This window comes from Ictalurus punctatus, chromosome 26, assembly GCF_001660625.3.
Source record: "Ictalurus punctatus breed USDA103 chromosome 26, Coco_2.0, whole genome shotgun sequence".
Taxonomy (NCBI): Eukaryota; Metazoa; Chordata; class Actinopteri; order Siluriformes; family Ictaluridae; genus Ictalurus; species Ictalurus punctatus.
In genome coordinates this window covers 224,748-238,088 of record NC_030441.2, presented here as the reverse complement: position 1 = coordinate 238,088, position 13,341 = coordinate 224,748, and the positions used below count along the sequence as shown (strand labels likewise).

At 42.3% G+C, this 13,341-nt stretch overlaps 1 protein-coding gene across 1 annotated transcript; it reads left to right on the top strand.

The window, feature by feature from the left end:
- Positions 1-2,246: 2,246 nt before the first annotated feature.
- On the top strand, positions 2,247-5,785 carry elfn1b (extracellular leucine-rich repeat and fibronectin type III domain containing 1b). Its single transcript, XM_017457245.3, has one exon. It carries the CDS (start codon positions 2,618-2,620, stop codon positions 5,051-5,053), a length of 2,436 nt encoding a protein of 811 aa, XP_017312734.2. The 5' UTR covers positions 2,247-2,617; the 3' UTR covers positions 5,054-5,785.
- The last annotated feature ends 7,556 nt before the right edge of the window (positions 5,786-13,341 follow it).

Below are 13,341 nucleotides of genomic sequence, written 5' to 3'. Positions count from 1 at the left end.
GAGTTCTGTGGGGTCAGGGAACAAACCAAGCAAAGTTAAATAAATCTGGGAACTTTTCAATAAAGCTGGACACATACACGACGTGATTATTTAACCAATCACGCAAGGCCAAGTGGGCTAAGTGCATATACTCTGTACTACCACTGAGGCACATTTTAAATGAAAACGAGGTGGCGATCTGAAATGAGTGAAACATCTGTACGTAACTTATAATGGAAGAGAAACGCTAAATGGATTCCCACTTTAATACAAAAGGATTTTAATGAATATATTTAAAGGTAAAGTGTGATTATAGTGAGCTGGGACCGTGGAAAAAGTCATGCTTTTTATGTGATTCATCTGAAACGTATCCGGTTATTGTAAAGTAAACATTATCTGTTTATAAAATGGATCTTTATTCACATACAGATTGTAAATATAATAATCAGCGGCACCCTGATCGGGGAATCACCCCTCTAGCAATAAGCGCACAATAATTTAAATCAACCAAAGATATGCTAATTATTATTTCAGAGACGAGCACAATTGCTAGACCCAGAGCGTTGTTTTGTTCCTCACTACATGCCCGCCAGTCCTCATAATTCATACGAACGAACCATATCATTTTAAATGTCAAGAAGCATAAACAGCCCTGCAGCTCAGGCTTTTGCAGCACCGACATCAGTCGCTATCTCTATTAAAGGATTAACGATTTCATTTCGAAATTATTTCATTACTTTAAGGGGCAGATTTCGGTTGTCCAGGTTCGTCCTGGAGAGACTTCACATTGCTTTCTACACACAAGTTTACAGTAAGTGGGCGTGGTCTACAACTTCTACAAATGATAAGAACAAAATAGCAGATTTGCAGAAGTTTATATGACTTTTGAACACGACCGCAGCTACGTCACTGCAGTAGCTCCACTTACCCTGTGGAACTTTCTAGTGAGATCTTTTATCGTTCCCTATTCATGGAACTGTTGTTTGCCAGCAATAGTCACCTAGAAATATTTGATTCAGTTTTTGGGATTGTTACGTTCCAGAAAGATCAGAAAAGTTTGCTGGACACTAGAAGAATCTAAGATGTGAAAGACAAAATGGAGCCTCTTAAAAACACATAGCGTCTTCTGTTCACGTCTGCGTTTGTATGTTCGGAACATGTCTGCTCATTCCAAGTCATCTATTCTGTATTGGGTTACATTTCTCCTAGAAGTGCTAGCGCTTTAACTCTGTGTGCTTCCAAGCGTGATTTCGTTCTAGTGCAACTTCAGTTTGGGTCACGGAGTAACTCGGAGTTTGCCTTCATTAGCTAAATAACGCTAGCACGGAGACGAAATGTGAGCACGAAATTGGAGACATGTGCACATTCTGGGTAGAGTGAAGCGGTTTTCCTGTGTGCTGGAAGTCAGTAATTGGCCTCTGTGGTGGGGAAATGTTTCATCTAGTCTATTTTTGGCTGAGAGCAGGGAGGCATACGTAATGACTGCGTAGGTTAAACTGTTAAATCAGCTAAACAACGTTCGTCCAAAAATACACCTGAGAAGTCTGATGTATGTGAAGGAAATTTTGATCTCTGTACCTCCAAAGTACACTCTTCCACTTTGGATGGATGTCAGACAGCAGGAGAAGAAGTAGTGGTGTTCAGAATTTGTCACTGAATTATGCAAGGTACAATAAGGTAAAGATGTTTATTATCGTTCCGGTGAAAATGATTCGAATACGATGGTAATAACAGGCTAGAGAAACTTTCTTCCGGGAGCTCATGGACACCCACAATTAGCCAGTCTTGCTGTGATTGACAGGTTAGTGAGAGTAATACCCGCCCACCCAGAGCACACAGCCAGTTTAGCCCTCTTGGACTCCTGGACTTGGATGGCGGCGGCATTGTTGGGATCTGAACTTGTGATAAGACGCCAATCTGAAACCCAGAAAACGCCAGTGTACCTGATAAAACCAGCTCTCCACTTCCTCATCTCCTCTTGCAGTAAACCTCCATTACTTCATCAATATTCCTGAGTACAGCTAGTAGCTTCCAAACAGAAATTGAGAAATGCACGATTCTGATTGGTTAATCCTGTTTCTCCCCATAGCAGCTGGTTCGAACTAATTCTAATGGTGGAATCATAATGCTAATGCTGTCGACCTTTTATTAAAAAATCTTTACAGCTTAATTACTGAAAAACAGCGTGGTGTGACATTTATATAATCACCCATGGATTAATATTTGGAATATTTCACAGGGGGTTCAAATACAAAACCCCACCCATCTTAGCCTTATGTCACGTCTCATGTTTATTATCTTTTTTTTTTTTTCCAGGGTCCAAGATGACAGAAATGGGGCGTACAAACCAGCAATTGTTCACCAGCAATTTATGGAGCACCACGGTGGTTCAATCTGACCAGAAATCTGAGATCATAACCGGACGTCCTTTTCGAGAGTGAAAAGGCAGCCGAGACAGTCCCGCTCGCACCAAATCTGATCGGACTATTCTTCTGAAGGAGCAGTCCAGCCAGATCAGCTCGATCGATAACAAGCATAAACGTGCATGTTGCAGGTGTGGCAGGATCGCAAAAGTAAATAACCGTCTGTAATATTTTCTCTCCCAGAGGGTGAACCTGTGCCAACACCTGTATGAGCCATGAGGGAAACACACGTGACCAATTCAGCTCGGTCAAGCGGAAGTGTTCGAGGTATAGTGACCAGTGCCTTACTCTGGTGGACCATGGCTGGTTTCTTTTTGTCATTTTCACAGATGCCAGTGGCCCAAGCTGATTGTTGGCTCATTGAAGGCGAGAAGGGTTTCGTGTGGCTGGCAATCTGCAGCCAGAACCAGCCACCATACGAAGCAATTCCACTACATATCAACAGCACTATCGTTGATCTACGGCTCAACGAAAACAAGATCCGGAGCATCCATTTTTCTGCTCTAAGCCGCTTCAGCAACCTCACCTACCTGAACTTGACCAAGAACGACATCTCCTACGTAGAAGATGGGGCTTTCTCTGCTCAGTTCAATTTGCAAGTACTGCAGATCGGCTTTAACAAGCTAAGGAACTTAACGGAGGGTATGCTGCGAGGCTTGGGGCGTCTGCAGTACCTCTACCTTCAAGCTAACCTGATCGAGACCGTCTCACCTAACGCGTTCTGGGAGTGTCCTGCGATTGAGAATATCGACCTCTCCATGAACAGGATTCAGCAGTTGGATGGAAATACATTTCGTGGTCTATCAAAGCTAACAACATGCGAGCTCTACTCGAACCCTTTCACGTGCTCCTGCGAGTTACTCGGATTCCTGCGCTGGTTAGTAGCATTCCCTAACAGGACAAGTGAGAGGATGGCATGTGATACACCAGCTGGCTTTTCCGGCTATAGCCTCTTAAGCCAAAATTCAAAGACGCCAACATACCGGAATGCTTTCCACGCTCTCTCGACAGTCTGCACGGATGACAACGTGACCCCGTACCTGCTTGGATCTTCAGACGGTGGCACCCCCACAATCCTGCCAGATCTGAGCCCTTGTGGACTGGACGACTGCCCTTCAGGGACACCTCCAGATGAGCCTATCAGTATCAGCCCGACGTATTTCGACCCAGATGCCCGCCCAATCATGAAGCTTAAAGAGGTGACACACACAAGTGCAGTTATCACAATCCAAATACCACACCCTTTCCGAAAGATGTATATTCTTGTACTTTACAACAACAGCTTCTTTACAGATATACAGAACCTAAAAAGCCAAAGGGAAGAGATCGAGTTGCTCAACCTTAAATCCCATACAAACTATACATACTGTGTGGCCTCCATACGCAATTCTCTAAGATATAACCACACATGCTTGACCATCTCCACTGTTACAAGGACAATAAGAGAGCATGTTCCAAACGACTCGACAGCTACTCACTATATCATGACCATACTGGGTTGCTTCTTTGGTATGGTGATCGTATTGGGTTTGGTGTATCACTGCCTGAGAAAACGTAAGCAAGAAGATGAATCAAAGAGCAAGAAGCTTGAGAAGATGAAAAGGAATTTGATTGAGATGAAATACGGGGCTGAAATGGAAGGTGGGACGATGTCTCAGCTATCACAGAAGCAAATGATGTCCGCCGTCGAGCCCATACAAAGGATGCCGTATTTACCAGCTGCCAGTGAGAAAGACCCATATAAGGTACAGGAACTATCCGGGACACCCAAAACAGCAAAAGGGAATTATATAGAAGTGAGGTCAGACCAGTCAGATCGCATCGAATGCAACATTCCGCCATCCGAGAACAGCCAAGGATCTGTGGCGGAAATATCCACAATAGCCAAGGAAGTGGACAAAGTGAATCAGATTATTAACAACTGCATCGATGCACTTAAATCCGAATCAGCATCCTTCCAGGCGGTAAAATCCGGAGCCGTCTCAACCGCCGAGCCTCAGTTGGTTCTTATATCCGAGCACCCGCCGGGCAAGTCCGGTCTTCTGTCACCAGTGTATAAAGGAGGATACCACCACCCGCTACAGAGGCATCATAGCATGGAAGCGCCACTTAAGCGTGCCAGCACATCATCGAGCGGATCTTTGCGCAGCCCGCGATCTTTCCGTTCGGACGGTGCCTATCGATCAGAGTCCAAGTACATTGAGAAAACTTCTCTGGATGAGTCCGGGATTCTGACAGTCACCCCAACTTCTGCAATACTTAAGTCGGAGGCAGAGAGAATGCGACACTACACGGAGCACCGGCACTCCTACCCCGGCCCACACCACATGGAGGAGCAACTGGAGGTTTCTGCAAGCAGGAAGTCGTCCATCTTGGAGCCGCTAACACGTTCTCGGCCACATGAGCTGTCGTATTCGCAGCTTTCACCACAGTATCACAACCTCAGCGGTTACTCCAGCCCAGAGTACACCTGCCGGCCATCGCTTAGTCTATGGGAACGGTTCAAACTCCACCGCAAACGCCACAGGGATGAAGAGGAGTACATGGCTGCTGGTCACGCATTACGGAGAAAAGTACAGTTTGCTAAAGACGAGGACCTCCACGACATCCTCGACTACTGGAAGGGTGTGTCTGCCCAACAGAAATTATGATTGCTTATTTTATTTTAGTGTTTATTTAAAAAAGTGGCTAAATCAAACCACACTTCACTCTCTGGACCAAATAAAGCCAGTCTTCATTAAAGCTGCAGTAAGTAACTTTCTGGGATGTAGGGATTTGGACTTAGCTCTGGTAGGAAAACGTCGCTGCAAGAAAATCAGTGAAGAACACTTATGTTGCACCCAGAGTGTGCGTCAAATCAACGCTCATTTAAACCCTATTCAAGAGTTCAAATCTTCAGAAACAAAATGTCCTCTGGGGATATAATCTAGAACGACAATACTGTAGCTGCTATTATCCTAGCCTCTGAATTATTACAGAAGGTTATTGTGCAGTAAAGGAGTACAACGTATAGGAGACGGTATCTGGATAATTAGCAAAGAAGAAGCAAGCACGTTAACATTGCAACATGAGCAAGAAAACTAGCCAGCTAGCTAGCTAGATTTACAAAAGAGAAAACACCATTCGTGAACTAGCCAAATAACATTGCAACACTGCTAGCTAGCTAACTTCAAAACTGGGTAATACGGGTTAGATTACTGAGCTCTCATGACTTTTAAAGAGCCACGCCGACATTCATCCACGTTGTGGAAATTCTAGCTAATATTGCCCAGTCGTTTCAGCTAGCTAGCTGTGCTGCTTTTACTATTACCGGCTATTTGACTCGAGGCTAGCGTATCCATGTCATGGAATTTTAGCAGCGACCGAGTTGCAGCAGTGCAGAAACACCAAGTGCTAGTGTGTTGTATATATGTGTGTATATATATATACACACACGCACACACAATACATCTTTTTACAATACAAAACAAAAGTTACATACTGCAGCTTTAAATAGGAACTCACTCATTTTTCAGAGTTAGAGTAGCTCTTAGATATAATGAAAGCACTAGCTATTTTTGCTATTTGACATGACACGTTAGAGCTTACGGGGAGGTATAAAAAGTAATATATGAATTTTAACAGTATTAACCTCAAATGAAAACATTTTTATATATCAGTAATTATAAAAGTAATTATAGGGTATTATATATTGTCTAATTCTTATTACTGTCATTATTATTATTATTATTATTATTATTATTATCGCAATCACCATCGTCACCTCATCATTACTATTATTATTAAGATTATTCTTATTGATTATGATAATTACTCTTTGGTTATCGCATGGCCGTGTCCTGTGACAGTATATTGACTGTTGTGCACTCGGAACAGAGAACTTAATCAAAATGTCCGCCGAATACTGTTTCACGTACGAGTTCCAAGAAGAAGAAAAAAAAAACAACAATGAAAAAACAAACAAAACTGTGCTACTTTTTTTCCAACGGTTCAAAAAGGACTGCTACAGAGTTCTCCGTCTTTTCAAGGGAATCTGTACTGAAAAACACTCAAACAAACAGTTTGCCACAGAAGCACACGTGTTGGCTTTTACACCGAGACGACAACTTTAAAAAGAAAACACAGCTTCTGTTCATGCTCTTTTTGTAAAGTTTATGTTCAAATCTGCAACGAATGTCTCGAGGATTGCACTGTTCAACTGCACAAAAAGTACAGAAACACACACACACACACACACACACACACAATACATGTAGAGGAATGTACGCAGAACGACTATTCTAACATTTTCTAATGTCTTCTCGAAACCACGTCAAATTTTTATGTAATGGTTTATGACTAATCACAGAGATAAATTCTGTGTTTGTTTGTTTTTTTTAAGCCCTGATCATCTTCCCCGAATAACGAAGACGCCATCGTGCCCAGTTCTGTGCCAATGCGCTAAACAACTACGACCTCCTGATCAAGTTCATGTAAAAGCCCCTTACGGAAAGATCTCGCAAACACGTGACACCGTGTGAGTAAAGTGATCAATAAAACACACGGATCATCTGAAAATGAACCAATCGTGCAAATACAATCAACATTTCTGTGAGAATAAATGAATCAAATGAATCAGGTCAAAATGAATCATTCGGGAAAGAGATCACATTAAAATAAATAAATCATGTTCAAAATCTTATGTCGAAATAAACTACTCGCGGAAATAAACGAATTCTTCCTTTTAAATCCACATGAAAAAAACGCACAACGTATAAAAGAATCGCGTGAAAATAAATGAATCATGTTAAAAGTGGAAAGGAATCATTTGGAGGGAAAAAATCACATGTATGTAATAAAAACGCGCCAATGATCGATGCTTGCAGGAGAAAATCAGACGTGGAAGTAAATAAATCATGTTAAAATTCACATTTAGAAATAAATGTGAAGAAAAAGAAAGAATTTAAACGTCGACCCGTGTGAAAATTAACGAATCATGTTCAAAAGCATCGGTGAAAAGGAATCTTTAAAAAAAGAAAAGAAATCACGTGTAAAGGAAACAATCACGTGAATAATATATAAATGAAGGTTGTCTAAAATTCCTGTGAGGAATGAGACGCACTACAGGTGAAGTTTGTGAGAGGTTTGTGAGAGGGTCACCCGAGTGGGTTTTTTTTGTTTTTTTCTCCTTCAGCTTTCGCAGCAGCTCTAAAGTGCTGAGCTCGGTGAGTCTGGGACGGAGTAATCTTTCTTCACAGACAGTAACGCTGATGGACCATTTACACTCCTCCGCTAGAAACGTGTTCTAAATTCTGCAGCGTACTCATTACAAAATGGCGACCGCGTTACACACTCGCTCCGGACGGGGCTCGGCTCGGGGACGGGGTTCGGCTCGGGACGGGACGGGGCTCGGCTCGGGACGGGGTTTAAGCTACGTGACGAGGATACGGTTCGTCATTTCACAGCTCGTTTATTACAGTAAAACGAACTATTATTACATTTATTACATTCATTATTATCGCTTATTAGCGTATCAAAAAATACAAATCTGTACCTCTGAAGTCTTCTAGTAAATGACTGGCTTTCTGATATGAATTATTCAGTGAGTACGCTGAGAATAACAATAAATACGTTCGATATATAAGTAGAGTTCGTTAAGACGAGACACTACACGCCGAAGTGACGAATCGTCTCCAACGCGTCTCAGAACTTTTGAACAGACTCTAAGCTCCGCCCACTCGACAATGACGTCATGTCATACGTCCCTGAAAAGCTTGTTTCCTGATACAGTACGCGTCGCATTACATACACGTCACGAATCGGAGTTTACATTCAAAAGCAGTGTATTTTTACCATCATGAAATAATATAATAAATATTATTTTAAAAAATTAAAAAGACAATCCAAAGTGACTTCCTACATAGTGTCCCAGACGGGGGGGGGGGGGGGGGGGGACCCATGCATTTTAATTCCAACATCATCCAAAGATGAGATCTCTGATTTTATATGCAAATAAATATGCAAATCTGCACATACTTAATTAGACAAAGCCTCATTTGCATAAATAAATAAATAAATAAATAAATAAATAAATGTCCAACAGAAAGATCCAGCGAAGATTATGTGAGATATATTGTGTTGGCCCGGTCACCTGTCGTGTCTCGCCTTAAGTGACAAACTAAATTAGCTTTCTCTAAAAACACAAAATAGCTGTTATTTAATTATTATTAGTTTGAAGGAAAAAAGGCGGCTTGCTTTATTTATTTATTTAAATAAATCTCTTCCGAGAAAATTTAACCCTCAAAACTTTCATATATAAAACTAAGCGTAGGAACTGAATAACATGTTTTAAGTCACACACGCGTATCATAAGCTGAAAGATTAAGAGGTTTAGTTCTTAAGAAAGCTCAGGCGGGTTAAACGCACATTCGCACGAGAGAAAAAAGGAAAAAAAAACATTAATCTGATAATAATTAATAATTACGTCAACGGAAATGATTCCGATCACGTCACGATCATTGCTGTAGGATTTGATAAGTTAGAGTAGAGGTCACTACTGATTACAGTTCTGACGTCGATGTTAAACTCCACCCTCGTCATCTCGTACATCGCTGTCGCACACACGCACTGCATTCTGGGACTTTGAGTCCAGAGTTTGCTTTGCCGTCGCCACTAGATTTCGCTGAGGCTGAGAAATTAAAAGAGGTGTGACCGGTTTTTCCTCGTCTTATACTCCGGTGTAACTGCGCTAACGATACCGATAACAATAACAATAATAGCGCCCCCTTGTGGCATCGGAGAAACACAACCGCTAACTTCTTACAGGAATACGGACAATATAGCACCAAGTGCATCACAGACACCGCCGTATAACCAGATCGAATGCGTTCCAGGATGGAGTTTAACTTTAAATCAGATTCCTCTGCAATCACGGTCGCGGAAACGTTCGGTTTGTTCGCGTGTTCGCCTTTTCTAATGGTCCACAGAATTCAGGTGATGACTGGAACGAATGTCATTGTTTAATCCCTCTCTAAACGTCAACGATACGAACGCAGAATGTTCTCATTTCCACAACGAATCCACAGGATTGCCGTTTTTTTTAATCAGGTTCATTTCTCTTCAGAACGATCTGTGAAGACGGAAATCACATTGTCATCGTACCATGGGTGGCAGGCCTTATAACTGTGACGCTTTTTTATCTAATATAATTGTGCAGGCCTTGACGTCTGGGCCTTAATGTTAATACGAAGGATATTTCTACGCTTTAGAGCTGAAAACGGATCATTTAAAATGTGCTAACATCCATTTATATTATTCATATATATATATATTATATATTTAAAAAAAAAAAAAAAAAAAGATCTCTGGGAAAAGACTACAGCATGGATGAACATCTCAATGGAAGTGTGTGGAGAATGTGCCAAGATCTTTCCATACAGCCTTAAAAACAATGTAAGCTTTGTTTTGTTTTTGTTTTTCTTCTTTTCTATCGATGTAGCTAATCAGTGTACACCTTACACCACTGGAAAACCTTATAACTGAGAGAAAAACCCCTTGTTTCTCGAGTCATTTTCTTCATTTGTACGTAATCTTCATGCTTTGTAAGGCTCTAACTGCGACCTGTAGCACTCCTGAGTCATCATGGACATTTTACGGGACGATGATAAAGCCGGATGTGGGTTTGGAGAAACCTGGACTGTGTTGTAATGAGTTGCTTGTGAAATGGTCCTGGTGGATTCCAAAGGGCTTTTTGGTCTGATGGAAATTTCAAATGAGCACAATAAAAAAAACCTGTTTATTTCTTAGTTAATAAAATGGTGTTGTTTTTGTTTTGTTCAGATGTTAGCGCTGGCATTTCTCAGTCTCGGTCCTGAGGAACGCTTACGAGCTTTCTGTATTCCTGCAGCACATTATTAATGAGCTGATGACTCAGGTAGAGGTACTCGAGACCGAAGAGCGAGGAACTCAATGACCATCCAACTAGTCACTCGGGATTTATTCCCCTCTGCATCCAGATGTGTTAAAAGTATGATAATCCGATCAGAGCACAGATGTTTTAAACTTAAAGTTCGGAGCTAAGATCAGAGTGACTTTGACTTCACGTGAAGAGGAAATTAAGTCGCACAGGACAGCTTTTTTAATTTAATTAAAGTTCCTGCTCCCGCCTACATCACTAGCTCCTCCTCGGTCAGTAGATGAGATCGGGTGTGCAGAGTTCTGTACAGATTTTATATAAAATCCTTTAAAGAGCAGAAGGTTCCTCGGACAGAAACAAACCCTGACTGATCTCAATAATATCTCAGTTTTAGGTCTTTCCACAAGATCTGCAGATGGAGCAGCAGCAGATTAAACTGATGAGTTCTGGATTGATTTCTGCAGGAAGTCTGGTATCGATCGTCCGGTGTGTTGAACGCAGTCTGAAAACTCACACGGTGTCACTGCTGCTGTACCGAGGCTCGGACTCTTCTCTACCTGAATAATCGCGTGCACTGATGAAGATGAACCGATTTTACTCACACGCAGCACAATAATCTGTTAATAATCTGCCTGGAGGTGCATTAGGAATAAAAATAAGTGTTCATGGAGTTCCCTCAGAAACTATTGGAACGGCAAGGCCGAATGATTTATATTTCTGCTGAAGCCTGGAGATATTTGAGTTTGAGATCAAAAGATGAATTTAGAGTTTCAGCTTTTATTTCCTGGTATTTATATGTAGACGTGTTAAACAGCATAAAACACACGTTTTGTATCAGACAATCTGATTTGTAGGTGAGTTTCTTGTTGCCCAGGTGTGCCCTGTTAGACTGATTGTTTAAACTCTTGGTTTGAGCCTTCAGTTTCACCTGTGAAGACTGCATTCGTTGTTAAAAAGGATAAAACAACATAAAGACCAGAGAGCTGTCTATGGGAGAAAAGCCTACCCTCCACAATCCACCGTCCACCGTTCCACAATCCACAATCCACCATCCACAATCCACAATCCACAATCCACCATCCACAATCCACAATCCACCATCCACAATCCACCATCCATAATCCACCATCCACCATCCACCATCCACAATCCACCATCCACCATCCACAATCCACTATCCACAATCCACCATCCACAATCCACCATCCACCATCCACCATCCTCAATCCACCATCCACAATCCACAATCCACAATCCACCATCCATAATCCACCATCCACAATCCACCGTCCACAATCCACCGTCCACCATCCACCATCCACCATCCACAATCCACAATCCACCATCCTCAATCCACCCTCCACAATCCACTCTCCACAATCCACAATCCACCATCCTCAATCCACAATCCACCGTTCCACAATCCACAATCCACCATCCACAATCCACCATCCACCCTCCACAATCCACCATCCACCATCCACAATCCACCATCCACCATCCATAATCCACCATCCACAATCCACCGTCCACAATCCACAATCCACCATCCACAATCCACCATCCACAATCCACAATCCACCATCCACCATCCACAATCCACCATCCACCATCCATAATCCACCATCCACAATCCACCATCCACAATCCACAATCCACCATCCATAATCCACCATCCACAATCCACCATCCACAATCCACCATCCACAATCCACCATCCACAATCCACCATCCATAATCCACCATCCACAATCCACCATCCACCATCCACAATCCACCATCCACCATCCATAATCCACCATCCACAATCCACCATCCACCATCCACAATCCACCATCCACAATCCACAATCCACCATCCACAATCCACCATCCACAATCCACAATCCACCATCCATAATCCACCATCCACAATCCACCATCCACCATCCACAATCCACCATCCACAATCCACAATCCACCATCCACAATCCACCATCCACAATCCACAATCCACCATCCACAATCCACCATCCACCATCCACAATCCACCGTCCACAATCCACTCTCCACAATCCACAATCCACCATCCATAATCCACAATCCACCGTTCGGAGAAGACTTCGAGACTAGAAATATAGAGGCCATAACACAAGATGTAAACCACTCATCAGCAGTAAGAACCAGAAAACCAGACTGGAATTAACAAAGAAATACAGAAAAAAGTTCTGGAACCGAGATGAACCTCTACCAAAGTGATGGAAAGACCAAAGTGTGGAGGAAGAAAGGATCTGCTCACGATCCAGAACATACGAGCTGATCTGTGGAACATGGTGGAGGTAGCGTCATGGCTCGGGCTTGCACGGCTGCTTCTGGAACATTCTCACTGATCTTTACTGATGATGAACTCATGATGGAGCAGCAGAATGAATTCAGAAGTTTAGAGGAACCTTTAAAGAGAAACGCATCCGAATGAATCAGGAGGAACTTCATCATGCAGCGAGACAACGATCCAAAACACACTTCCACCTCGACACAGGACTTCATCAGGGGGAAAGTGGAAGGTTTTAGACTGGACACGTCCATCACCAGACCTTCACCCAACTGAGCATTTACATTAAGACTGATCTGTTCCTATACTTTTGCTCACCTAAAAACGGTGTGTTCTGGTACAGAAAGTTGTGTGTTTCATGTTGTTTAACACGTCTAGACGTAAACACCAGGAAATAAAAACAAATCCTGAACTCTCGTCTCATCTCCATCTTCTGATCTCAAACCCAGACGTCTTCGGTGTTCCAATACTTTAGGAGGGGACTGTGTACAACTACAGTAACACACACACACACACACACACACACACACACACACACACACGCACTAATGACCCGGTCTCCTGTTCCTGTAGTTTCAGAGGGATTTTGCACTGTTTGTATTTCATTATAATAACCCGCGCGTGTTAATAATAATAATAATAATAATAATAATAATAATAATAATAAATCAGAGGTTCATTAGAGGATGGACCGGCACCTCTCGACTGCTCCGCTCTGCTCCGTGCTGTAAGGAA